Source organism: Octodon degus, unplaced genomic scaffold (genome assembly GCF_000260255.1).
Source record: "Octodon degus isolate 3935 unplaced genomic scaffold, OctDeg1.0 scaffold00010, whole genome shotgun sequence".
NCBI classification, from domain to species: Eukaryota; Metazoa; Chordata; class Mammalia; order Rodentia; family Octodontidae; genus Octodon; species Octodon degus.
Window position 1 is genome coordinate 3,924,623 of NW_004524586.1, and position 27,822 is coordinate 3,952,444.

The window sequence follows — 27,822 nt, forward strand, 5'->3', positions numbered from 1 at the left end:
AGAAGAAGAAGAAGAAGAAGAAGAAGAAGAAGAAGAAGAAGAAGAAGAAGAAGAAGAAGAAGAAGAAGAAGAAGATAGAGAAGAAAGCCATGTGAAGACAAAGGCAGTTTGGAAAGAGGCAACCACAAGCCAAGAAGTGCCAGCCGGGACTTCCCAAAAGCCGCCATACCAGGAGGAGAGGGAGGTTTCTCTTCCCTACCACACTCAGAGGACGCCTCGGTGTCCATCCCTGATGTCATGCTCCTGCCCCCAGAGCTAGAAGAGTAAGACTCTGCCATTTTAAGCTGCCCAGAATGAGGTAACGCACATGTCAGCTCTAAAAACCTAATGTACCCACCAATATAAAAGTCCTGGGGGCCAGGGTATAGCCCAGCGGCATGAGCTCCCATCTGGCGAGTGTGAGGCCATAAGTATGATTCTCGGTACCAAGAATAAAAGATCCCGAGTTTGTGCATGTCACTGCCAAGGCAGACATGTTAGGAAGCAGGAGCGGACAGGGAGGGGTGGCCAGGGGCCCCTAAACTGGGGAGCCCGCGAAGCTATCGCATCCCCAGCTTCATGGCCTGCCTATGCGCCTACCTGAGAAGAAGTGGGCCCGGAAGCCACGCTTGGAGACGGTGTTGTCGGATTTGAACTCCACGCGCATGTTGTTGCTCTGGGAGGTGATGACGTCAGGCATCTCGGAGCCACAGAATTTGCCATGCAGCCTGGCTTCAGGGGACAGGCCGCTGCGTACCTCCACAAAGTCGTACTTACAGACCTGCGAGGGAATAGGCAGACAGCACATCCTCACCCCAGCGCCCTTGCTGATGGCTGCACCTGCACGTGGCTGGGGGTACACAGAGAAGCCCAGAGGGGGTCCCCTGGCCCTCACTGCTGGTTCTGAGGTAAGCTGGGGGGAGCCCAAAAAGCACACTGCCGGGCATAAGAAGTCAGAGCTCCAAAGCCTGCATCTGCCTCACTCGGAAGCATAGCCTCTCCCCACTCTCTGCATTAGACTTCCCAATCATATTCTGCCTAAAGAAAGGGGCCCACTGCTAGGAGGAAGAGGAGGAGGAGGAGGGGGACGGGGAGGGGGAGGGGGAGGGGGAGGAGAGGAAGAGGGAGAGGGGGGAGGAGGAGAGAAAGCAGAGAGAGTAGCAAGGGAAGAAGGAAGGGAAGCAGGAAACTTTTGCAAACCACTTCAACTCCATTAGGTCTTCATGCAGAGAAACTAAAGCTCGGAAGGAGACGTATACCCGCAGCCGTCACGGTGAAGCCAGGACTAGCATCATGTTGCCTGCTGTAGCAATAATTCCTCTCAAAAAGAACCTGACGGCTACATTGTGCGATCAATTTCCTTTAGAGACTTCTCTTCCTGCAGTATTCCATTCGGGGTGAGCTCCTCACTGGATCAGGGTCACTGGCCATAGCATCTCTTCCAAGTGCCCCGAAGGCCTGAACGGTCAGCTGAGACCCAGGCCAGGCTGTTTTTAAGATGAGCATCTCTTTGCAGCTGGGGCCAAAAAGAGGGGACTGGAGAGACTCCTGTCTGTCCTGGAGAGGTCCCTCGAGCCCAGGTGAGATCCAGGGCCCTGGTGCCTAGCGGTCTGGCTGTGGGGTTCCTGGCCTCACCTGGCTTGGTCCCTATGACCCCTCCCAAGACAGGAGCAGGCTATCTCTAGTATCCTTCTCTCTAGAGGGTCCCTCACTCTGCCATGCCCCTCAGCTGGGCAAAAAGTCCCAGATTCACCCCCAGGGTTCAGACCTGTCCTGCCTCCACCCGACACCTGGCCCCTTCATGCTGGTCTCAGCTCTCCTTGGATTACCAGTGACAGGAGGGGCTGAGGTGCTCCAGCTGCTGGATGCGACATCCTCCTAGATTCTGCCTGGCTAAGGTTCAGGGATCCTGGAGTGGCAGTGCTGACACCAGCCCTCTCCCTCCCATGACCCGCCCCGCCACCCAGTCACTACTGACACAGTCCCCACCACCCGGAGCACACACGTACATCATTGCCTTCCAGGTCAAACACTTCAAACTGCAGGGAGATGCGGAACTGCGCGGGGGCCACCACCTGCCAGACACAGTTCTTGTTCATGGGGTACTCCTTCGGCCACCCGGGGCTGGTGATGGTTCCGTTCAGCTTGGTGATGAAGCCGCCGCAGGCCACTGCATGGGAGAGGCAAATACAAGCTTCATTTGGTTTTAGTTCCAAGTGACTGCAACTTCCCCCGAGCAGCAATTAGCCCTGCTGTTCTTTGATAATGAAAACAAACTTAGACAATCCAAACTGATTCACTCAGTGCCCTGTTTTCTAGCCTAATTGTTTCAACTGAGGTTTGGGGACAACAAAGTTGGAGATAAATCTTCACTGCTTTTAAACATGACAGTGATGCATTTGACCTGTCACAGGACCTGGCCTGCGTGAGCAAGCAGATTCGTGCAGGTGGCTGAGGCACCCAGGAGCCAGCAAGAGAAAAGGGACAGGGGAAAGGACTGGCCAGCAGAGTCCCGCAGAGGACTCACAGATGTTCTGTACTTCTATTTCCTTCCTTAAAAATCACTGTGAGCTTTACATGGTCGTGGAGGAAAAGGAACTATGCCCTGATTCCAGTTTCTTTCTTTCTTTCTTTTTTTTTTTTTTTTTTTTTTTTTTTTTTTTGGCAGAACCGGGGATTGAACTCAGACCCTTGCACTTGCCAGGGAAGCGCCTATTCCACTGAGCCATCTCCCCAGCCCCTCTGATTCCAGTTTCTAGGGTGAAGTCTGTGCAATTTTGGGCATCCGTTCACATTTATGACCTACCAGTGCGCCTGTCTCTCCAGGGACGAGGTGGTCCGCTAGCCCATCTGTCCATAGTGGCTCCCAGCTCTCCAGCCTGCCCCCTCTGCCCTCTCCCACCTGCCACTCCAGCCAGCAGGTCCAGCACCCACCTTCGCATGCCTTCTTATCAGCAGCCAGCTCATAGCCAGGGTCACACGCACACTTGTAGCTGCCGAGCGTATTCACACAGCGCTGCTCACATCCGCCGTGGTCTGGCCAGGCGCACTCGTCCACCTCTATTGGGGAGGGACAGCCACCTTGGTTAAGTGGTCACACAGCCCATCCACACCCTAGGGCACCTGGCTCATGGTCTCTAAGAACTGGAGAGCCCGCAGAGTTGCGTGTCCACAGTTGAAAAACTGGCAGCAGGGAGATTCTGACAATGCACTAATACCGGGACAGCCAGAACAGAGCTCTGTTCAAGGGAACCAGGCCTGTAAAATGAAATTCTAGGAGGCATCGGGTCAGCAGTGTGAGTGGGTGACTGCACAAACACCTCCCAAGGTTCTGGCTGAACTTGTGTACCATCAGTTCAGTGCCTGACACTGGAGAATCTCTCCCTCATAAACGTAGGCCTCCTCACGTGGAGGACCACCTGAGCTGCTCTCCTTGGAAGAAGAGCGACTGTCTCCATTTTGACTGAGCCTGACCCTGTTTCCTCGTATTGATATGTGCAGGCTGGCTAGGGCTTCTGTTTATCCTTCAATTGGCCTTAAGCAATGTGTATTGGTCTAGCTGAGGTGCTGGTGATAGTCTCTGAAGGTGGCGTGCGTGTTTCCCTGGTAACCTACACCTGCTGCTCTTTAATGTGAGCCGGATTGAGACAGGACAGAAGAGCCAACGCTCCATGGCGCCAGCTGGGATCGAGCCGAGAGAGAGAGAGGCCATGACTTCCCAGGGCTTGAAAGACTACATCAAAGCTGAAGCACCAGACCCCCCAAAACATTAGATATTATCTCAATAGCATAAAGCCGATTACTCTCTCTGCATAGCCTCTGTGCATGTGGCAGAGGTAACTGTAGGCCACCCACCTAGCTCAGCTCACAGTACTCACCTACTTCCCATAATTCTTGGTCATTCCTCCTCAAGCCACTCCTTCACTGAATAAAACCGGGTGCCACCCTGGGTCAGCCTCTTTGTTCAAGAAAGCCATCTTTTTGGCTGTACTTAGAGCCCCTTGGCTCCCCAATAATTAAAAATATGTTTTAATGTCTTTACTTGCACCATGGGGTGCATTGAAAGTGGTAGATTGGAATTAACTTGGTGGGATTCCAATAATGTAACTTTGGGATGACAAATATTGACTTCTTGGACCGAGACGAGGACCTGGAAGAGACTCCTGCATCCTCAGAGCCATCCCAGGAAGGGTGAGAGTGGGAAGGCACGTGTATATTCACTAAGCATCAGAAGCGGAGCCAGTCTTCTAATATTTTTACAGATATTCTTAAGAAGGGCCCAGCAAGCACACAGAATGCACTGGGCTCTCAGGTTCCCCACTGGACAAGGAGAGGCCAGGAGGCTGGCCAGTGTGGGAGACCAGGGCATCTGCAGGGCTTGGCACCCTGAGGTATCCAGGGATGCATTTGGGGCATTACATAACAGCTCATGTCTGGAGCAAGCACACAGGAGCCCCTGGAGAACCCCTTGAACACATCAGCCCACATACAACTGACAAGAAAAGACCCAGCATTAGACCTCTTCAAGATGAGCATTAGAAATAAAAGGAAAAATATTATTCTCCATGTCAAGCTGGGGCAGATCCATCCCTGAAAGAGGGTGTGTAGGGTGTGGTCTGATACCAGAAGAGTTAGTGAAGAGCTTTCTTTAAAAAAAAAAAAAAAGTCCAATCCAGAGAAGGGGGCTGGCGCAGGACGGAGAGCACACCAGAAGCAAGGCAGTGCACATCTGGGGCCAACTGGACAGAACGCGTTACTCATACAATAAATTAGGACGGCTCAGAATACGTAAAGACCTGAAAAGATACCCAGTCGTCTTGCCACTGCGACCAGAAACCCTTTCAATAACAGTCCTGACAGATGACTCTTCAGAGCCTGCTGAAATCTCCCAGGGCTAAGGCCCTTGCTGCCGTCTGAAGGTGTTTCTTGGGTTGTCTGACTTCCAGCCTACAGGTGCTGTGAGGACCCAACCCCTCTGCCATCGCTGCCCTGACACTGCCCTTCTCCCATCTTTCTTTTGCACCAATTCCCTGCCCACCTGGCTGCTCTTCCCTGGGCAAAGGATAGCTGGTGGCTGCCCCCGCTTCACACAGTGGATAGTAAACTGAGGCAGTGCTGAGTGTGGGCTTTTCTGGAGCTCACCACAGGCTTGAATAAAGTGGCCATGAGGGTAAGCCAGGTGCACAGAGATGTTCTAGGCCGGGAGTTGGGAGACTGAACGCAATATTAAGTGTGATGAAATAATAAACAGTCTTGTAATTAGTTGTCACCCTACAACACATGTCATAGACATGTTAGGTTTGGAAAGAGGAGAATAAATAATAAATCCAAGCTTTACAGCGAATCAGGTCTGGCTTGGATCTACCAGAGGGTCTTCACTCATCAAACTGTGGGAGCTGCTGGTGACTTAACTCCCCTCAGCCTCCTTCCTGCTTTAAAATGAGAACGATTCTTCTAGTGGTGACAGAAAATGATGCGTGTGCAGTCCCCAGCACACAGGCAGGCTCAGCAAGCGTCACTACAGAAACCACGGTGTGAAGTCTGAGATCTCAGTGTGTAGGGACAGTGATGGGGAGTGGGAAGCGAAGGACACGGAACAGAACTTGGGCAAGAGGCAGTGCAGGCCTGAGGAGCGGAGGGAGTCGGGAAAGAAGCTCTAAGGACGGGTCAGTAAAGGAAGCCAGAGGGACAGGGGACATACAGCGGGTTCAAGAATCTGCTGGGGGGGGGGGGACTAAGGACAGAACTCATAAGAAAGGATGAGGACAGGTGAGGCGGGGGAGCCGCTGATGCCAGGGATGCAGTAGCTGCGGCAGGACACACAGGAGCAAGAGAGGGCCACCATTTCCAGGTGTGGTTTTGGGCTGATAGGAGAGATGAGAGGAGTGGAGCTCAGTCGCAAGCACAGGGTGTATGATCCGTCCAGAGCCTAGGAGGACGAGGTGTCAGCTCAACAAAGTGGACAAAGGGTAGGCTTTGCAAGAGCGGCAGGGGTGTGGCCTCTAGCAACTGTGCTCCAGTGTGCACAGATGACATGCAAGCATGCGGGGGTGCCACTTTCGGTGGGAGCCCTGCTGTCCACAGCACTTCCGTGGCAGGGTGAGGCCCCCTGCCCTGTGGCTGGGGCTTGTTCTGCACTGCGGTGGCCATGGCCACGCCGTCCAGAAGTGATCTGGGAGGCTGGAGGAGAGGCTGGAGTCAGAGTTCAGCTTAGCGTGGCAGGAGCTCTGGCCTCTTCATCCTCTGGGTGGTACTAGGAAAAGAAGGGGTCATTCCTGGGCTGAATAATGAGATGCCCTCGGGCAGGATCCCAACGGTGACAGCGCATCCCAGGCCTCTGAAGAACTAAAGCCAGTTTCCACACCAACACAGTCTGTAGTGGTCCGTCCCACTGGGGCAGCAGGGTGTGGGACCGAGGTGGAAGCCTCCATTCTTCATGGAGGGAGTGTGGGACCAGACAGCTCGGCCGGTGCTGGAATGCCCCTGCCGTCCTCCCAAAGCAACTGAGTACAAGGTGCCTGCCTGTCGCCCAGCCAATGGCCTGTGGGAGGCGCTGCCATCTGGCACCAGGAGAGGGGTGCTGAGGCCAACTGGCACCCCAGCCTGTGGCATGAGCCAGCTGGGCCCTGGGCAAAGCCTGCTGCCAACTGGCACCAAGGCGAGAGTCTCTTTGGCTCACTCCCACGGTGCTGCAGGCCTAGTGGATGCTTCCGTGGTCTTCCACTGGGGACATCCCGACACAGGAGCCTGAGCACTGGCTTTGTGCACACAGAACTGTTACTGCTGGCCCCGCGGGAACAAGGCTGGGCTAAGGAAGCCAATTATGATTCTTGCTGCTTCTTCCCAGGATGCCTTCAAGTGGAAAAAAATAACAATCCCACCTCTTGTTTGGCACTTGTCAACTTACAAAGTGCCCCTGCAGCTGTCATTTCATTGGGGCTTCACAACAACCAGCAGAGAACAAAGCCAGTGCTCCCTCTTAGGGTCTACAGAGGGGGAAACTAGGGTTTCAATCAGAACACGTGGTTTCCTGCCTGGGCAGCCTGGCCTGAAGTAGGTTCTCCTGACATCTGGCCCCTTCATGCAGGATCTAGCAGAAGGGTCTAAAAAGGAGGCAGAGAGGAAATAGGTAGTGAGCTCAGAGAACAGGATTTCTGCTTTTTTAAAGACAGGATCTCACTACGTAGTTCACACTGTCCTTGAACTCGCCATGTAGCCCAGGTTTGCCTCCAACTTGGGCGATCCTCCTGCCTTAGCATCCCTAGTGCTGGGATTAGAGGTGTCCACCACCATGCCTGGCTCTCGGGAGCATGATTTCTAGGCTGACACTGCCAGTCCTAGAAGAGATGGGAAGGGAATAAAGCAGCCAGCCCGAGTCGGATGTGGGTGGCTGGGAAGCTGGACAAGAGGTGATACGAACTAAGGAGGCTTAGGGGCAGAGCACAGGCCCTGTCCTCCAGGGCCTGCTGCTGAGCCACCGAGCGCTTCATCCCAATTCATGGACGGTATCCTGGCTCCCCTCTCGGGGTGTGATCTGCAGGACTTGCAGGGGCCCAGAGCAGGGAAAAAAGACTGCCATCCAAAGGAGGCTTGGAAGCCCATCCTGGGGTCAGGAGCACTGGGTCTACTTCCATCCGGACCCTGCGGGGCAGCAGGCCCTCCCAGCAAGAAGGAGGGCTGCTCCTGTAGAACGCCCCTCACACTCCTCAGCCCTACTTCCCTGAGGTAGGCACAGAGGCTGGGGGCTGTTGCCTCCCCTGCTCACACCAAGGAATGTAAGAAAATGCTGTGGAGAGCCTGGGTTCCAAGTGAGACTGGGCTCAGATTCTTGTCCTGCTGCTTAGCTGTCTGAGAGATCCCAAGCACCCTATCCCGGTGCTGATCAAACGTGGTCCAAACTGAAGTTGGAGGGCTGCTTGGGGCTTGAGTGGCCAGGAAATCAAGTTCCTCCAGAGGCTCTACACGCAGTAAGTCCTCAGCTAGAGATAGTCTGGATAAGTATGTGTCGCTATGGATGCCGGCCTTTGTGGCACAGGTTGACCCTGTAAAGCTCCTAAATCCAATTTCCAAGTACAGAAAAGCCTCCGGTTGTGCAGAAACCCAAGCTGACACCCCTTGAGAACTCCACGGGGCCCTGCTCACAGCCCTGAAATGAGCCAGCAGCGCCTCCTCCCTGCAGGAGTCCTGTCTAGTGCTAAGGCTCCATATGCGTTTTGTGATTCTTAAGCTGGAGACTAAAAATGGCAACAAACAGCTAATTCAAACCTTTGAAAAAACTGGCCGCAAAGCCTGCTTTGCTGATGGAGCCATCAGACACAAACTTCACCCACAGCATGTTCGAGCTGGACTTCACATCCTCCGGCTTCTCGTAGCCGCAGAAGCGGCCGATCAGAGCATTCTCCTCTGTGGGGCCGTCACGAATCTCCAGGTAGTCATACGAGCAGCTGTCGTGCCTCTCAATCTAAAGGGAGACACGGAGGCCACCTATTACACTGGAGAGCTCATCTTCAAGATTTTTTTATTTAAAGACAGACACTAAATATCACGCTCAAAATTTAGGCAAGCCGAGTGTGTCCGGGGTTTCTTCAAGTTGTGCCCTAGTTGCAGAAGTCAAGGGTGAACCAAATTGAGGCGAGACTAAGAAAAATAGGGGAGAACAATCCTACAAGCCTTCCTTGAATTCCCAAGATAGCTTTTTTTTTTTTTTTAAATGGGGAAGACAGGCTGAAATGGCCTGTGCAGTGTAAGCTGACCTTGAACTCACCGCGCAGCCCAGTCTGGCCCCAAATTCACCATGATCCTCCTACCTCAGCTTCCCAAGTGCAGGGAAGAAGGTGGGCACCACCACACCCAGCTCAGGCTCACTTTTCGCTTTCCCTGCTGCCTCTCCCTTCCCAGCAGCTTTCCAAAGGGAGGTGAACTATTTTTCAAAAGCTGCAAAAAGCTCCCTATGTGACCTCCAGGCACATCCCACCGGGCTTAGCATTTCACGTGGTCTCTTAGGTTCCTGTTTTCAACCCTAAAATTGGAAACCCATCTTTACAGAGTGGAGAATAACAGGCTAGGAAGGTGTCCGAGCTGGGCTCACCTCAAATGCTTGGAAGGCGAGTCCCACATGAAACCCATCCGACACCGTGATCCTCCACACACATTCCTTGGAAGGCCTGTAGTCATCTGGGTAGTTGGGAGATTGGATCTGGCCAGCATCTTTGTTAATGTCTCCTCCACATGTAGCTTTAGAAAGAGCACAGGAAAGGAAGGGGGATTCCTGGTCAGAGGAAGAGGCACGCCACTTGTCACCACTAGGTGGCTCCGCTTGCCAACATTTTCATCTGCAGCGCTACAGACTGCCTCAAAAGCATAAAATGTATCTGCTTTCCACTCTCAATCTTTTCACATAAAGAAAATAACTGCGTGGCACCTTCCCTGTTCATCAGCATCTCCTGGTAAACCGCTGCAGCTGTAAGGGCCTGGGCCACCCGCAGGGCCCCCACCCCCAGCATCCAGGGCAGAGTGCTGCTGCTTAGGACACACGCGTGTGCACACACTGAGACACCATGCACGTGCAAAGAGGCGTGGGTTAAGTGTTTTGCAAAAACAAAACTTGTCTTCTCCAAAATTACAATAATTTGAGGGCCAAGAGGGCTGTAATTGTTTTTCAGAAAGGTCTCAGCTTTGAGGGGGCAGGGTGGAAGGCAGGGCAAGAGGAGCGCACTCAGCAAGGACAACAGAGTGAAGCAGCACTGCCCGGGGCGGCTGCCCAGAGTCCGCTAGGCCCTCAGGGTCGCCTCTCAGCCCTTCTAGGAAATGCAGCTGTATCTTTCCCATGCGGCCCAGTCTTCTTTTCAGGAGCGAGACCGAGGCCAGAGGGCCAGCTCCTTTGCTTAAGCTCGCATGTCTCCAGAGGCTGCTGCCATTCCCACAGGGTTTTGGATCCCCGACACCACCCCCACGTGGGGGAAGCCAACCTTCCAGCTGGACAGGAAGGATTCAGTAGGCTGCTGACAGGTAGGGGACAGTTGCTGAGGTGAGCACAGCTGGCCTCTGAATCCTACATGTGGTGAAAGTGGCTTGCAATGTTCCCTGCCCCTGTAGGCTTAGATTCCAGGACAGAGGCGGAGGGGAAAGGTAGGAGAGGGCACAAGGGAGCTCCTGCAAGGGCCCGTCCCCTGTCCCGCCCTAAGCTGGCCCCTTGCAGCAAAGCTCCTACGCCAGGGGCCCTGGCATACTGCCAAGCACAACTGGAGCGGAAGAGGGCCAGCGAGTGCCTGGAAGGACAGGGGTCAGGCAGCAGCCACCCACGCGGCTTCTTCTGTCCCAAACAAACCTTCATACACGGCGAAGAACCCTTTGCCCAGGATGTTGCTGCTGCTGCGGAACTCCACCCAGAGCCGGCTGTCTGAGGAGACCAGGGGCTCGGGGACTTTATCACCACAAAACCTCCCTGGAAAAGAAAAGACGGTCAGGGTGCTTGGGACAGCACGAAGGTGGGCAGCACGACTGAGACAAAATCAAGGCTCTTCCGAAGTGTGCTGTCGCGCCTGGCAGCCCTCAGTGGTGGCTGTTCCTGTCCCACATGCTAGACAGAAACACAGGCCTGGAGGAGTCGCACAGCCTCTGGACCTCATGCCTGCGAGCTCCAGATCCCGGTCACTCAGTACGCAGAGTGCCGCCGCCGAGGCACCGTCCTGAGGCCCAGGACAGCTCTGAGGTACAGTGGAATCAGGGTTGAGAACAAAAGAAAGGCTCATCCTTCGGGGTGTCCTGTGGCATCCGTGCCCTGCCTTGGGGACGCTGGACATCCTGCTTTCCTTGCCTCAGGATGGGAGAGCACACACATGGGAGAAACCAAGTCACCGTGGCCTTCGAATAGCACAAGGGCAGTCACAGCAGCAAAGACGGCATGACGAATAAGAGAATCATTCCTGTCCTGTAGGCTTCGATTCCAGGACAGAGGAGGAGGGGAGCGGCTGGAGAGCGTACAAGCAAGCTCCTACAAGGACCATCCCATCGCCCTAAGCTGAGGCCCTGGGCAGAAAAGAACATAGCAATCCCAGGTCAGCGTAGGGATCTGGGAGAAGTGGAAATTGTGTCCCAAGTCCCTGGCAGGAACCTAAGGGCCGAAGCAGACTCTGGATTCCCCTGCCCCTCACAGGGTCTGGACAGAAGTACCTGTGTGGTTTGTAAAGAACTCTGGCCCTGAGACAGGCCCGGAGTTCCTTAGGCAAATCACAGGTGACTATGCCAGCCAGCATCAGTGTGATTCTGGGCTCCTGATGGGGCGCCGACACGGCTTCCCACAGCTCAGAGGACTCGGGAGCCAGAAAGCGCTCCCCAGGCTGGGAGGGAGCGTGTTCCCTCAGCCATCCTGAGCTGGCCTGGGCTTGAGGCACAGGAACAAAAGCAGCACCTATGCGGCCAGAGGACTGAGTGGTCGGGAAGGAGGGCTTCCCTGCAGTCCTGGTCAGGGCATCAACGTTGTTACCACCCCTGCCCCACTACCACGGTGTTATGGTTTATATCTAGGTTCATGTATGGGGGGGTGGCTACAGGACATGGCTGGATTATGGGATGTGTCGCTTGGGTGGAACAGGCGCATCATGGGGGAGGCGCAGCCTGGAGTGGTTTAATCTCCTTTCCCAGCTCCGGGCATGGTGGTGCTCTGTTGTAACCCTGAACTTGGGAGGCTGAGGCAGGAGGATCAACCTTCAGTTCAAGGACAGCCTGGGCTCTGGGGGCACCCTGCCTCAAACAAACAAACAAACAAACAACAACAAAACCATGCCAGAAACAGAACACTGAGCCCCAGAGGCTGCTGGGAGCAGAATTCCGTGCCTCTGCCAGGAATCTGTCATATGCGTCACTCAAAAAATTTCATTTGCTTTGTGTAGGAGGGAGATGGGGTGAGAGCACTACTGGCTATTGAGTTTTTCTTGGAGGATGATGAGAATATTCTAAAATTGACTGTACATCCCTATGGACATGCTAAAAACCACTGACTTTACATAGTGACCTGCACGGTACGCAATTGTACATTCTTTTTGTGCGTGCAGGCCGCCTCTTGCACAGCCCTGGCCCTTTTTCCTCTGGGAGACGAGATCTCACTAAGTTGCCCAGACTGGGCTTGAGCTTGCGACCCACCTGTGTCGGGCTCCCAGAGTGCTGGGATTCCAAGTGTAAGCCGCCAGCCTGGGCTCTCAATTTTTTAAGTCTGTTTAATAGATATACTTATGGATGATTTTATTGTCAATACTGTGTTAGGCACAGGACAAGCCGCTTAAAGCTATTTTAATTCTGGCCTCGCTGCTGGGGAGCACTGAGGCCAGAGACGAAAGGCTGGGAGGGGCATTTCCTAAGGCCAGGGAAGGCCTCCGTTCTCAGGGAGAGAGCTGCTAATCTCCTCCGCTTCCTTCTGATTCTGGCTGTTTGGATTCGCTGAGCTTAGTGTTCAGAGAGACGAGAGGAAACTGCTGCTGAGACTCCGGCAAGGAGAAGCCATCAGCGCCTATAAATTTTCAGTAATGGTTCCTCTGGTGTGGCCAATTAGGGTCTGTTAGTTTTTGGAACAGAACATATAAGCACGCGAAGTTTGCTTACTGTCGGGGAGACAGTGCACAGAACGGCACTCAGGCCATGCCAGGGTGCCCGCAGGATTCCGCTCAGCCTCGCCTGAGTTTCAAGACTAAGTTTCTCCTTTTCTTTCTTCTTTCTTTCTTTCTTTCTTTCTTTCTTTCTTTCTTTCTTTCTTTCTTTCTTAATGTATTTAGTACAAGGTCTGCAGGGTCTCGCTGCACAGCTCGGACTCGGAGCGATCCTGCTGTTCTCAGCCTCCCAAGCACACAGGCTTGCGCGTCTCAGTCCCGTCTCAGCGCGCCCCGGGGGCAGGGCTGGCATGGCACGTGGTGCGCTCTGCCTAAGCAGGCGCTTTAGTCCGCTGAGCTATCTGGCCGGCCTTATGTGTCTCCTTTTCAAAGCCCAGCTGTCACAGCCACTGAGGAATGTTTCCAAAGTGGAGGGAACCTTTGCTGTTGCCCTGGGACAGCCCTAACTGGAAGCGAACAGCCACTTCCGCCCTGGACTGCAAGACAATCTGCCTCTTCTCGGTGCACTGGAGGAGCAAGAGATGGCAGCTCAGGCATCCCTGACGGTCCTGCAGAGTTGGATGTGACAGAATAAATTACAGACCTGAGCGCTTCCTGAGACACTTGGCAGTTCCCAGCCAGAGCTCGTTTCTCCTCCTTGACATCTCAGAACTCACCTCCACCATAGCTCCTCCAAGGAAAGCCCTGTAGTCACTGAGCATGTCTATGCCAACCACCGGGCTAGCGCACTACGGAGATTATCTCACCCCCTTACCACCATTACCACCTGAATTAGGTAATACTTATCCCAGTTCACAGATGAGAAAATTGGAGATCAGAGAATTTGACTCAAAGCTGGAAGTAGAAGCAGAATTTGAACCTCAGCAGAGTCTGAGATCTGGACTTTTATCATCAATGTCACTTTCTTCATCATCACCACCATCCAAAGGAATTTGGGTGAAATTCTGATCACTGTACAATTTTGACTAAATAGACACTAATCTCTCTGTCTCTGTCTGTCTCTGACCCCCCAACCCCAAGCATCATGCCTATTTCCCATTTCCAGGTTTTTATACACAGACAGAGAAAGTCTGGAGAGACACCGCATCTGCTGTTGGCCCCGTTTCTGCTCACTGGGGAAGCTGCCTCGGTGCAAGGGCCCCACGACACCGTTTGCTGGGCCGGCCCTTCTGAGCTTCCCTCCTCATTTCAGGGAAAGGGGTAAAAGGACTTTTGTGTACATTGTGGTGGTCCAGAATGCCCAAAGACAGTTCTGCATACAAAACTACATTGTTCAGAGTAATTCCTCTAACAAATAAGGGAAGGGAGTCCAACTTCCAGGGCGTTGCTTCAGGCTACTAGGTGAGTTATCTATGTAGCCCACAGCCCGTTAGGTACCATCTCCTAAGTGGCCCTGGAAATAAAAAAAAAAACCTCGATGAGATCTTTAACCAGCCATGAAATATTCTCAATCTACTTCACTTTCCCTTGACATCCCTATGAAAAACTTGGGTCCCAAACAGCCTCCTTGCAAGGAAGCTAAACAGGCTGGAGAGAAACTGGCCTGGGGAAAAGGTGTCAAATTCCTAAACTGAAATCTGGTTCCTGGATGTAGAGGAGGAGCTTAATAAGGATATCAAGAAGAGGAAACACAGATGAGGACACTATAAGTGGCCTCCGTGGGGAGTCATAAAGGGTTCATTCATAAAAAGTTATGCACGTATTATGCCTGGATTTTCACACACTGCCCTGGGAAAAAAATGTGTTGCATAGTTTTTCAGAGCAAGATGCATACTTTTACAATCCGCCTTAATCCGCTGTCCCTCCTGCCAAAGGGGCATTGACCTGCCTCCTCCCAGCAGATTTTGTGGCACTGACCCCTCCCAGGGACCAGCTCAGCTGACACAATTCACTTGTTCAGAACACAAAAGTTCACTAACAACTGCATTTGGAAACATCAGAGCAGGCCAAATAGTTGGCAAAGGAGAGCGCCTACAGAGGAGGAATGAGGGCCATAGGCACAGAGCCACGCTCTGGCTGCCACACACACACACACACACACACACACCCCAAACCACAGAGGCATGCACGCTGTAAAGTGGAAAAATACGAACCCTAACCTCCTCCGAAACAAACCAACAAAATACACGCCAATCATCACCTACAACAGTAAGCAGTCAAAATCCTATCCCACTAATTAAAGTATAGCCAGAAATGTCAGGATCTTCCATAGGGAAATGCCCACTGCGAGTCCAAGCAAAGAGTGCCTAGAAATCGGCACATGCTCACTCTTGGACTGTACCTTGGCCCTCTCTGGGGAACTTCAGTAACAGAGAGCTCCCTCTACTCCACGGGGGTGAGGGTGGGGGAGGTCGTATAGGGCTGCCAGGCTGCCCAGGAAATCCAATTAAATTTGAATTTCAGATAAACAACACATGATGTATCTTATCTGACACACCTCAGGGACACCCTGCTCAATCCAGCAGTCCCTGTGCTGCAGCCAGGACATACATCTGAATTCTAATCTGGTCTCATCCAGTTAGAAAGTTAGTCTAACGGGGGAACCGGGCTTTCTCCTTTGTAAGCATCATCCAGGGAGTCGCAGGGTGAGGGCTTCCTGTTCTCCTGAAGTTCTTTTGCACCGCTCTTGTGACATGCATTCTTGTAAAAGATCCAAACAGTTGAGTCTTATGCTGAACAAAACAGGAAGCTGCCCCCAGCTCCATGCTTCCTTTCTCAGAGGCAACCGCTTCAACAATTTGATGAGCGCGCTTGCAGCCCCCTTTCCGTCTGTCTGGTGTGGACATCGGCACACGCAACCATGCATTTATAGGTCAACACGACCATGCTCTGACCCAGCCTGTGGGGATTCTGGTCAGGTGCTTTCCAAGACGTTGGTGCCCAGCCAGGGTTGGGAAACTCTCCCCCGCATCCGTCCGTCATGTTGGACATCGAGTCAGCGCTACCTAGAAGGCCTTGCCCTCTGCTGGCTCCTAACACCTCATCCACTTAAATCAGGAAGAACCGGAAACCGGGGACAAGACAGCACTTCCCCTTCCCGTGGGTGGCATAATCCTCTGGTCCTGCAGGGTTCACACTCCTGGGCACGCTTGGCCTGAAGGTCACTGCCTTGGTGGCCTGTCTGGACTGCTAATTGCCAAAGTCCTCCTAACCGGGGCAAGCGGGTACCCAACTCCCTGAAGCTCCGAGGGATAGGAACCCCTATCTGCTTCACTGTGAGAAATTCAAGCTCACGGCCCTCTGCACGCAGCTGCCTGTGCACTCTTCCTGCCCATTGCTTGCCTTAGCCATGCAATAGGAAGCACAATCAAAACATACGGTGGACACTTAGCTTTTTAAGTTTTTCAATAAAAGACACCTTCCCGTTAATCCCCCTCGAAACATTCTCCTTTTCTTCCGACACAGTTCTCCCATCTTTCTTGGCACGTCTGGAAGCAGTTCTGGAAGTCCTCTCTGTATCTTTTGAGGTGTGATCAAAACTCTGAGAACTGCTGCTGAGTGCCACCCAGTGGGGGGCAGCCCCTAACACTCCTGCGAGAGCCCCTGGCCACCCTATCCACTGCTGCTGGGGCCGGGGGACTTCTGGCTCTTCCTCCAAGTCAAATGCCCATGAAAGGTAAATGCCAGGGCATCTCAGCAGCCACGAGTAAAGACAGAAAAGAGGACTGCGAGAACAGATGCAGGCAGGGCTAACAACAGTGGGATAAATGTGCTCAGAGCAAGGAGGAGTACCTTGAGGATTAATGGCAATGTGGCTTTTACTTAAATACATTTTTCAGCATTCACTGTATTTTTTATTGCATCTGATAGCTTCGCATCTGCCAGGGGTCCTAACGGGCAGCCAGGCCCTCTGTCTCAGTCTCTTCTGACCTGTCTCCCCCGTGGCACCCCAGGACCAACATGACATCAGACTTGGTATGGCAGTGAAATTTCCCAGCCAAGTCCTCTCCTTGCTTTCCCAAGCAGCGTCTTCAGCCAACTGTCCCAACAGCCTCATTCTCAGGCCTGTCGACCTCAGTATAACAAGGGTGGCTTTTCTGCTCGGGTGATATGCCGGGGACCGTGTGCTCCCCAAGCTCTTAGACTTGTCTGGCCCAGAGGCACCTGCAGACTGCTCGGACAATGAGGACAACCGCTTCTCAGCTGAGACCTCTATCTGGCCCCTTATCTATGTGTGTAGCCTATGGTGGCTGCCTTCTCCAGCCTGCGTAAGTCACAGTTTTAACCCCCCCAGCCACTGGTCCTGTTTAGGGTTGATCTTCCCTAGCCACTCTTGAGAGAGCTCTCTTTGCAGTCAGCCATGAGGGGGCTAGCTTTTCTCCTCGCATGACCTGCCTGCTGCTCCCCCTCAAGGGCCCCAGGTGCTTCATCACGTTCGAGCTCATGCCCTGTCCACTTCCCAAAAATAATACATGCAATCATAAAATTTTGGAAAATACAGCTAAACCAAGAACAGAACGAGATTTTTTAAAAAATATCCTGAAATCATTACTATGTGTGATTTATTTATATGTATAATTTTATAATTTGATACTTATGTGATAGAATATGCTGTGATTTCTTCCAGGTGAATTCAACCTGCCCAATGTGTTAAGTACTTTTGTGTTGAACGGTCTTGGAGGGGATATTACTGGATATCCACCACACTCATTCATTCCACCACACTCCCACTACTCATTGTTTTATTAAACCAACCCCATCCAGTTCACTTAGACCTTCTATAGCATCTAATTTTGCACTGTTGGTACATATGTGCATATCTACTTATACACAAACATCCACACATACACATATACCTTGTTTCACAAATGTTTGCTTGTGAATAACTGGGTTCGCATGGAGAAGCATTTGGCAAAATTTTGTTTGCAAACTCTACACTGGATATTGAACATGACCGTGGTCATCTTTCCCGCATGGAACACAAATGTAGCCACCTTTTCCAGAGCCGTGGAACAAATTAAATTCATAAAAGGAGATGCCATTGTGCATATATGTAGTCATATATTTTTAAATTAATGCTACTCCACATTCTATTCTGTAATGTGCTTTTTTGCACGTAACAGCATTCTATCAACAACCTTCCCTACCCTATATAGAGTCATCTCCAACTTTATTTTTAAAGTCTAGAAAGTTTTGCACTGAAAACAAAGTATCATAATTTATTCACCTAGCCCCTACTGTCCAACGAACGTTTGAATTGCTCTCAATCTTCCATGCTTCAGTGCTTGCCCCTGTGGCGAGGGCTCTGCACACTTCCTCGATTAGTTCCTAGGATAACTTCCAAGGAATGGAACTGCTGGGTCAAAGGGTAGTCACAGTTTTAAAAGCTTTTAACATGTGTGGCCAAATGGAGTGTTTGGAGTTTTACAGTGACACAGGCCGTTGAGGGCTTCCTGTGACTGCTGCCACGACAGACCCTTCCAGACAGTAACCGCATCCCAGAGAGCACCCCACTACTCCTCTGTTAAAGCTGTCCCAAGTCTACTCACCCAGCAGGGGGGCTTTCCGCCAGTATCCATCCCGGACCTCCACATAATCGTACCAGCACAGACGGCTCTTAAACAAGTCCATGGATGTGAAGTTTAGGACGATCTGTAAAGAATTGCCATAAAGTGGGTCTGGGCAACAAAGCCTGAGGAGTTCTGAAAGACGCACCTACATACCAGTATTCTCACATCACGCTTTAGTATACACAGCTCTCAGACCGCAGTAGGAGTGTCTTCTCAAAACTACAGGCGCAGGAAGCCTCGTGACATTCAATAACAAACCTTAGGCAGGATGGGGAGCAAAGAGAATCAGAGGGGTCCTTTGGCTCTGTCTGGGGAGTCATTTGAGCTTTTGAAGTCACTAGGTGGTTTACAGAGAATAAGACGCATTAAAGGCCAGGCCAGGATGCGTCAAGACTGGGGCTGAGGAGGTACAGAATGCTCTTACAACTTCATCCCTCATCCCAAAGGATCCAGGGTTATCCCAAGTGCATCCAGCACCCTCCGTGATCAGTGTCCCCTTGGCCGTGACCTAACTTCTGAAGTATGCTGCGTCTAAAAGTCTTCCTACAGTCCATCCATTCATTCATTCATTTGACCACTGCTTGCTGGCCACCTCCTGTGTGTGAGTCTATGCTGAGACATGGAGGAAGACCAATAAGACAATGTCCTTTCCTTGAGAGAGCTCAGAGCAAGAAAAGGGAGACACGCCACATTAGTGACAGCACCATGGCACACATGCTGAAAGGAGAGGGCCAGACAGTCCTGAGACGGGAGAACTAAATTCTGTCTGGAAAATTCCTGAAGGCTTCTTGGAGGAGGTGTGATTCAATCTACAGGACCAGGAGCTCCATGGCAGAGAAGCCAAGACAAGCTGCTAGGAGCTGAGGCCAGGCGCTGTCTGAGGACCTGGAGCATAAGCCCGGCGTAGCGCGTGCGCCCAGCATGGGCAGCTGAAAGGGCAGAGAGGTAACGGTACAGGCAAGGGCGGCAAGGGTTCAGCTGAGGCTGGGCATGAACGTTCCAGCTCTCTGGGACACCCCTGAGGGCCCTCGCTGCACGTCCCAATGGCCAAATACGTGATTATTTAGTTGAGGGGACAATGCGGTCCTGCAGCCTGACCCTCGACACATAGGCACTGTCCCATGAGTGGGCCCTTGGCCTCCAACTCCCTCCAGCCTGGCCTTCTCTCAGCAGACAGACTGCAGCACAGCCCAGGTTTTCCCTCGCCCTTTGCCCATACCCTCACCCCGCCGTCCTCCCACCCCCACCACAACCATCCTCCCACCCCCGTGGAGCGCCACCCAAGAGGTGCCGAGCAGCCTGCTGCGCTGAGAAGCAGCCACATGTCTGGTCACAGTGCTAGACTGTCTCTCGGCAGCATCTTTGGCTCCACCACTGCTCAGCTCTTCCTGCTCCGCAGCTCCACCCCAGCCTCTGCACCCCTGACCCTGTCCCCCTGCTCTCAGCAGCTCACCAGTCCACAACATCTTCACTCTATCCCTTTCCTGCCCACTTTAATATTCAACCAGCCCAGGGCCACTACCTTTAAGTAAACCTTGAAGCGGGAGCAGCTACAGTCCTACTGCCCAGACCTAAAGACGGTTATTTGTCCCCAAGTTTCTGGGGTCCCCTTGGACTCAGCCTACGCTTTCTGGTTGTCAGCATACTGGCCTATCCTCTCACCCATGTCCTCTCTCACTGGCTGGCCCCTGTCCTCCCTATTCCCCACTAGCCATGAGCACACCTCCAACCCTAGCACGTCCTGCCCCACCTCCCTCACACCTCTTTTCCTCTGTTGTTGGCCCTCCCATACCTGCATAGGATCTGTGTTGACTTCTTTTTCCCCTTGAGATGTCTCTGTCCTTTTCCTCCAACCCAGTCTTCCTCTCCTCAGTGTCTCTTCCTGATTGCTGCTGAGACAATCCCCAACTCCTCCCTGCTGTACCCCTAAAATCCTGTATACTAGGGCTTCAGGATGAGTCTTCTTCATCTTCTCTCTCGTGTTTACCAGGTCTTTCCCACACTTGGGAAGCCTCTGCGGGTCCCCATGACCCCGTCTCATAAATTAATCTCTCTGCTGATTTTCCACAACCTTCAGGGCCCGACTGTCCCTTGCTCCAAGAGCTTCCCAATACACCTACCTCCCCAGGCCCAGCAAAGCAGTGCCCCCTTTCCGAGCCCACCCTTTACTGCCCAGTGAGCAGAGTCTGGTCTCAGTATCTCTGGAACTCCTCACTTTCTTGTGTAGTGATTCTGAACAGGTGTCTGTACGGTCAGGCAGATCACACTTCTCACCTCCACCAACTACCAGTCTTGAAATCTTGGAGAAGCGCTAAACTTCTTGGACCTCTAATTCCCACTTTAAAATAACACATCCACTATTGAGGAGATTGCACAAGAAACTATATAGAGTTTATAAGAGTGCCAAACCCAGTTTATACTGGGTATTCTATAAATGGCAATTAAAGTCTTAACCATCCAGTAGAAAAGTATGAAGACGAAATATAGGAAGTAAAGCCATGCTGTTATGTTGAGCTGTGGGGGACTCAGGTCAATAATTTCTGACAGTGCCAGTTAAACAGAAGACCCAATGCTATTATGGGCTACTGGACTCTTTTAGAATATTTTGCTGAGTTTACACACCTATAATATTCAATAACGGAACTTAAAAAAATGGGGTATAACTATGAATGTCCATTTTGTATCTGTGTATTCAAAGTGGTAGGGATAGACATACAGTTGCATTCTCTTAATGAATAGAATGATTTGTTCTAATGGTGTTTGTAAATAGGATCACAAGTCTGCATCTTGTACAGCAATTAACCACTAAGAAGAATATATGCAGTGTATTATTTGTTGAAACTGTACTTTCGATTTGATTTGAAACTGTCTCATTGCTATATGTTTATCAATAAAACTTTGAGAAGAAATAAATACATAAATACATAAATGGCAATTAAAAATCAGTACACTCAGTTAGTGTGCTAAACTTAGGGTACCACAACTGACCCCAGCTGCTCCTCACAGACTGCCCATCTCGTCTCCCATTAGAAGTGCCCACCTCTTCCTTCAGTGCAATCCTGTGCAGCAGTCGGGTCCCAGGACAAGTAGCATCTCCCACAAAGCCCTGTCATCTCCTAGGCAGTGAAGAGTGGGCACCATCAGATGCCAGGCCAGCTCACTCTATGACTGTGTACACACCTTTGTGCATGCGTGTGTACAATGTCACTCTCAAACTGCATGGGGTGTTTAAAACCCTACTTGCACATTAGAATCACCTTGGAAGCTGTAGGGGAAATGCCGGTCCCACGAAAATGTCCCTCCTTTCATTAAATCAGCCTGCCAGGGGAACCCAAACCAGACATGAAGTCTCTTAAAGACAGGGATGTAACTTAGATTTCGCTCGAATCCCCGCAGTGCTTCCCTTCGGGTGATCAAGCTCAGGAGCACGTGTAAGCTGCTCGCCCAATAACGCTTCAGTTTGCTTTTCAAAATTACAGAAAGCAAATGTTAGTACAGCTTCCTTGGTAACACATTCATGATCTAAATGAATGGGATAATTACTCGGGCTAATTATTTTAAGTGTGCTAATGAACCCTAAAAACCATAGAGGAAGAGGTGATGAGCGAGAGGTGACATTCGAATCAATCAAGTCTGTTAATTACTAGGAGCTCTTTGGAAGGCCGGACGAAGCAGAAACAGGACGGCCTGGAGCAGGAGAGCCAATGACGCCCGCACTGAGCACTGACAACTGAGGCCTGCTGGAGCCTACTCATTCAGGCGTACCACACAGCCTCTGCTGCGCAGGGCAACTGAGCAATGTGGGGATTATCAGGCCCCTTCCTCTTCCTCCCTCTCCTCGCTGCCTCTCTCCTGTTAGTGTCTCCAGCAGAAATACAGATGTCACCTTGACCCAGCAGCAGGTCTGCAGTCTCAAACCCAAGACGACCTCCACACAGCACCAAGTGCATACAGCTCAAGACCTGGCGCGTGTGCGTTTCTGCGTGCACTGTCCTGCAAGTGCATGTTCAAGCGTCACCTGATCGTGTGTTCCACCTCGTAAAAACAGAAGATGATGCTCAACTCTCAGAGGCCAGTTGCCTATGCTCAAATCCCAGCTCTGCCGTACACTCAGTAGCCTTACGCAGCTCATTTTCTTCTGTATAAAATAAGCAAGGGAAGAGCACCTAGCCTGTGACGTTGCTATGAGGATTGCACTGAGCGATCCCTGTGACGCTGGCTAGAACCCCGTCCACACAGAACGTTCATAATGGTTCCAAGGCACAGCTCTCTACTATCACTATTTTTCACACTTCCTTTTCTGGAGCGAGGATGTAACAATGCTTGTGGTTCTTCACAGGCACATGAGAAATTCCAACACACCCACTGCCACCATGGCTACTGGCTTGTCACTCAGCCCCACGTGCATCTACATATCCCTTCAACATATACCCACTCTGCGCCATACATTGTGTGGAGTTCTGGGACTGAGGTGTACAGCCTGCCGCTGGTGAGTTTAGGGTTAGAAGTGGGACAAATACACCAGCAGGCATGACTATGAGACATCCTGTGACACTGTGACACTGTAGATAACTGGGAACACAGGAGTGTCCCCTTACCTCAACACAAAAGACAATTGCAGCTAATCTTAGACAACATGAAGAGCACTTCGATTTGCAGTGATAGAGTGAAAAGATAAACTTGGGAGTACAGAGCCGGGTTCTCCGCTGCCAGCTCTATACCTTGTAGTCAGCTTGGGCAATGCCCTAATGTCCAGGACAGGAGAATAAGGACATGCATCCTGTCATAGGGTTGAGAACACACCACCCATGGGCTCAGCTCGAGAGGGTCAGGGGCTCTCCAGAGCCACAGGAGCACACCCATGCAGAGCTCGTCTGGCCTGGAGGCCAGGGACCTGGGACCTGGGATTAGGCTCCCTATGCAAACAGTGCTAAGCCTACCTGGAGGGCATGGAAGGGCCTCGTCCCTGGATCTTCTTCCCAAGGAAGATGCACACCTGCCTGTGCACTCACTGCAGGGTTAGCTACGACACAGCTGTTTGCTGAGCAGTGTGGGCTGGGGGCCAACAGGAACTCTCCAGAAGCCCCAAATGGTGAGACAGAGGGGAGAAGGGAGGCCAGCTAACTCTGGGGTGAGCTCTCTGCACAGTGCCACCTTCCAGGCCAGCACATGAGGGGCCAATAACTTCCAAACCGGACCTTGCCCTCCAAGGCCTTATAACACTTATCAAGGAAGAAGGAGCGCGCCTCCTTTACCTTAGTCTATAACTTACAAGGACAGTGTGCAAGTGCCAGCGCTCTCTTTGCACCAGGGAAGCTGGCTGAAGAGTCCAGAAATAAGGAAGGTAAAGCAAGCAGCCTGTGCCTGGAATGTGCAGTGTGTGCATAACAAAAGAGCTGCTGTTACCTGTGGTGGCAGTGAGACTCGGTCCTCTTGCCTCACCCGGAGGGCCGTCATTTCCAGGAGGCTTCTTGCCTGTCTTTGAAGCTGTACTAATTACTGTTCTAATTGCACACATTTTCGGGGCACAGCATGGCGATGCGGTCTGTGTGCACGGCACGCAGTCGTCCATCACGTAGTCACCGCCTCCACCTACCTTCTCCCCTGGAGTGACGGAGATCCTCCAGACGCAGTGGGAGTACGAGGGGTAGCCGCCGGGGAAGCCAGGTGCAGAAAAGTTGCCTGTTGTGTCCTGCAGGGTCTCCCCACACACTGCACAAGAAAACAATGACTGTGACTCTGGCCTGCATGCCATTCCGCGCCTGGGCAGCTTCCGCCTGGGGCTGCCAAGCAAACACACCCCTTCACCAGCCAAGGACCTCAGTGGGGCTGGCATGAGGCAGCAACACAGAAAAAGTGGCATGCAGTGCCACAGAGCAACACACCCGGGGCCCTTCGGAGCCTCTCAAGACTTCAAGGCCCAGCACTGGGCTCAAAGCTCAGCTCTTCAGCAGGCTGTGCAGCCGTGGGCTGGGTACTGATTTTCTTTTCTATAAAATAAGCCAGGCAGACCTCAGAGGCTGAGCAGAGCCAGCAGTAGCTCACAGCACGGGTCCACTCAGTGCTGAGCACCTAGTGTGTGCGCCAGACACTGTGGCCCTTGTGACTTCTACCAATAGCATCTAGGGGCCGGAAGACTGTGGAAGCATAAATTGGTGAAGCAAAATCAAAAAACATGCTTTGCAACTCATTTCAGTCCATTTTGAATCCCATTTCAGTTGTGGGCTTAAATCTTGCCTCCCTTTCCTGCTATGCACCTTTGAGAGAGCTACCAAATAGTTAGGAAAGCAGAGGAACGTGCAGCGGCCCAGGAAGCTAGAATATTCTGCAGCCTGTGATTCTGCCTGCGCATGTTTGGCAGTTGCCTGACAAGTCTAAAACATAGACATATATGTGCAAATACTTCTCCTAATTTGTCCTAGAAATGAAATGCCTTGGGAGTTACAGGCTTTGTACTTCCCTGGGCCTTGGCACTACCCACATGCCCCAAAGCCAGCCACAGGCTTGTCAAGCGTCCTGCTCAACGCGCCACCTCCAGGGAGTGGGCAGCAAAGCCCTCGTGAGCACCGTCTCTGACATGTGACTCAGCCTGCGTGGGCCAAAAGCCTCAGCTTTCAGTTATGACTTGAGCCTCCTGGAGGCTCCCTACTTTCTGGAGCTGCAGGAAGGGAGAGGTGGAGAACGACCCATCACTGGCCTCAGGAAATCCTGGATAGCAGGGCTTCCATATCACATTACCGAACAACTGCCAGGCATCTTGAGGATTATGCCCAGCAGTCAACAACCCCCGAGGGCTCCATGGCGATTATTTTAGAATAATCATCAACATTCTGCATGGACAGATACATTACTGTGCGGCTCTGTGGCATTTCCCAGCTGCCTCCAATCCCTCTGGGACATAAGCAGCATATACATTATAACTAAATAAGTACGATGGCATTTCGCAGAGAATGCTCTCAGGTTTCCCTTTAAATTCAGCGAGGTTATATGATACGTGTGTCCCGCGTTTCAGCCCTAACATGCCCCAAGAGGCCTAGTGGCTATGTGGACGTATTTCCAAGTCTCACGCACACACAAGCACACGCAGCACTTTGCAAGGCCCACAGTCCTGCTCCGCGGGGCAGTGTGGCAGCCTAAATTTTCTCTAGTGGCTCCCATTTCAAGCATTCCACTCTGTTATCAAACGCTGCATCCACACTGGAAGCAAGAGGAAAAGAGGGAATGAGGAGGGATGGAGCGGAGTGCAGAGGAGAGAAGGGGAGGAGAGGAAAGGGAAAGAGGGGAGTAAAAACTGTGCGTGCAGCGCCCATCAGCCACTTCAGGCAGAGTCAGTTGCTCAAGGAAAACACTGACTGGTTAGAATGGCAAAGGCGCTCCTTCACTGTAAAGTGGACTTCTAGCACGAAAAATCCTAGCTCCTACTGGGTGGAATTTATTCTCCAGACTTCCTCTTTAAGACCCCAGAACCTTCCTCGGCTCATTCTTGTCTAACAGAGTCTGAACGTTGCCAGTGTGTATCATATGTCTGTCCAGCCCCTCCCTCCCAGGTTTGCCCACCACAGAGCTTCCTTCTGCCCTCCTCAACCCTCTCTGGTGAAATCTATACCACTCCCCCCATGATGGTAAAACTTGGCTGCTTAGACAAACACCTTGCTCGGACCCAAGGCATTCTTACCATGACCACCCCAGCACCCCCAGAAAGCAGAGTGTGGGAACAGAAGGGGAAAGTGCCAACTCAAAGGAAAGGCAGTGCTGAAGTGGCCGCAGAAGAGGCACTATCTCTAGTCCCAACCCACCAAGGGTCAAGACTGAGACCACAGAAACAACCTCATGTAGAGCCCCAAGAGGACGTATAAGGAAATGGGGCCCCATCATCCCAAAAGTATTTGTCCTCACTCTGTTTTCTTGCCTTCCTTGTTTCTGTGTTGTCAACCTCGCATCCCCAGTCCTACAGCAAGAGAAGGCACTCTCATTGTTAGGGGTCACTCTGCTTGGGTGCCTAGGTACCACTGTCCTCTGCCTTTAGCTTGGCTGAAGAAGTCCAAAGCCGGCCACAAGTCCAGCTGTAGGCTCTGGGACCTACAGTTCCCATCATTGTTCTGGCTTTCCACACTGTCTAGCACATCTTAACAGAAGGACACCAGAAATCACAGCTGCCAGGAAAGGGTCCTTTCGGGTCCCCAAGTTATTATCCCAGCAAGGGGCACTGAGTTGTACTCCACAGGCTGCTGGGAGGTGCTGGGAATCCCCGGGGCTCAGGATTACCTGGGCATTTGTACAGCTTCCTAGCTTGGGCTATGTCTCCCTGGCTGAGCCGCACACGCTGGCCAATGGTTGGCCGGATGCCATTGTCGTCTCGACGGGGAAGGATGGTGTCTAAGAAAACTCCTCTACAGAAAGAAAAAAAGAGAGAGGAAGAAAAGTCAGGACTGTCTGGCTCTACAGCTGGGGTTTACAGTCTTCATTGCCTTGCCATCAACTGCTGGCCTGCATCTCCCTGACTGGCACGACTAGGGCTCTGTCCTTCACGCATGCTCGCATTTCACCAAGGGCCTGCTCACTTTCCATTAGGAAGATCGCTGCCAACCTGGAAAACATGCCTCTTTCCATAGCCTGGAGCCTTCTGTACCAATGTGTCCTTTGCATTTCCACAAAGCCTGTGACAGCCCCAGGCCATAGAGTCACCATGCTGCACAGCACTGGGAGCACCACTGAGAGAGTGGCATGAGTGGCGCCCCCTGGGGTTGTGCACTTGGCAGTGCTGTGTGTGGATGAGTCTTGGAGCCGCCCCAGGGGAGATTGGGAACTGGTCCAGTGTGAGGCTCTGCAAGGGGAGAGTTGGCAAGTGCAGGTGGACGAGGTGGTGAATGAGAGTTGGAAAGGGATTGCTGGCCAGCAGAGCAGTGGGAGGGCCAAGGAGATACATGCAGAGACTAAGAGGGAGTCCAAAGAGCCCTGCGCTCGGGATTGCCATGCCAGGCCTGGCTCTGCCAGCCCAGTGAGCCTGGCAAGGCCCTTGCTCTTTCTGAACCTTTCTGAGCATCAGTTTATTCCTGTGTGCTACACAGTAGCCTAGATGGTCACCGCAGTCCCTCCCAGGGCTGACATCTTATTTGACTGCCACCTGAATGACATCTAGAGTATCTAAGACACATGCAGACTGCAAGATGCCTGGCTAAGCATTAGCCTATTTGCACCTCTGTGTAGGTCTGGTTCCTCTTTGCCTGTCTGTCTGTCACCATTTCTGAGCCTCTGTCCCTGCCCCTGCCCCTGCCCCTGCCCCTGCCCCTGCCTCAAGATCTTCTAACTGGGCCCTCTCTGGGAGGTCAGGCCTTCCCTTGGCCCGGCTCCTTCTCCAGGTACCAACCCATTTCTTTCTTTACCAAGTTTCTCGAAATAAAGGTCTCCATTCCCCAGCCGATAGTCATCACCCCCTCACTCCTCACCCCAAATGTGACCTGGCCACACCAGCGATGACCACTACACACTCGCTGAAGGGTGCTCCTTGGTCTCTATGGTCCCCTCTTCGGCCCTGGAACCTCTTGTCCCTCCCTCCTCACTCTTCTCCCACTTCCCAAGGGGCTGCTCTCTGAGCTGAAGAGAGCCGTGGCTGCTGCCTCCTCCTGCTTCCGTGACGCCCCTCAGGACTCTGCTCCCACTGCCCGCCCTCCACGCTCTGCCTGCTCATATGGGCTCCAGCCACTACCTGCAAGCCCACAGCGAATTCCTTG

General features: G+C 52.2%; 1 protein-coding gene across 1 annotated transcript in view; it reads right to left on the bottom strand.

The window, feature by feature from the left end:
* Positions 1–27,822, bottom strand: part of Tll2 (tolloid like 2) — a 147,458-nt gene that overhangs the window by 13,655 nt on the left and 105,981 nt on the right. The window contains exons 8-16 of the mRNA XM_004625684.2: positions 26,357–26,530; positions 23,688–23,803; positions 18,071–18,173; positions 10,307–10,423; positions 9,068–9,213; positions 8,245–8,440; positions 2,914–3,039; positions 1,989–2,149; positions 580–760 (exon numbers count right to left, since the gene is read on the bottom strand). Of these exons, the coding sequence (XP_004625741.1) occupies positions 580–760; positions 1,989–2,149; positions 2,914–3,039; positions 8,245–8,440; positions 9,068–9,213; positions 10,307–10,423; positions 18,071–18,173; positions 23,688–23,803; positions 26,357–26,530 (1,320 nt within the window). The remainder of the gene's footprint in view (positions 1–579; positions 761–1,988; positions 2,150–2,913; positions 3,040–8,244; positions 8,441–9,067; positions 9,214–10,306; positions 10,424–18,070; positions 18,174–23,687; positions 23,804–26,356; positions 26,531–27,822) is intronic.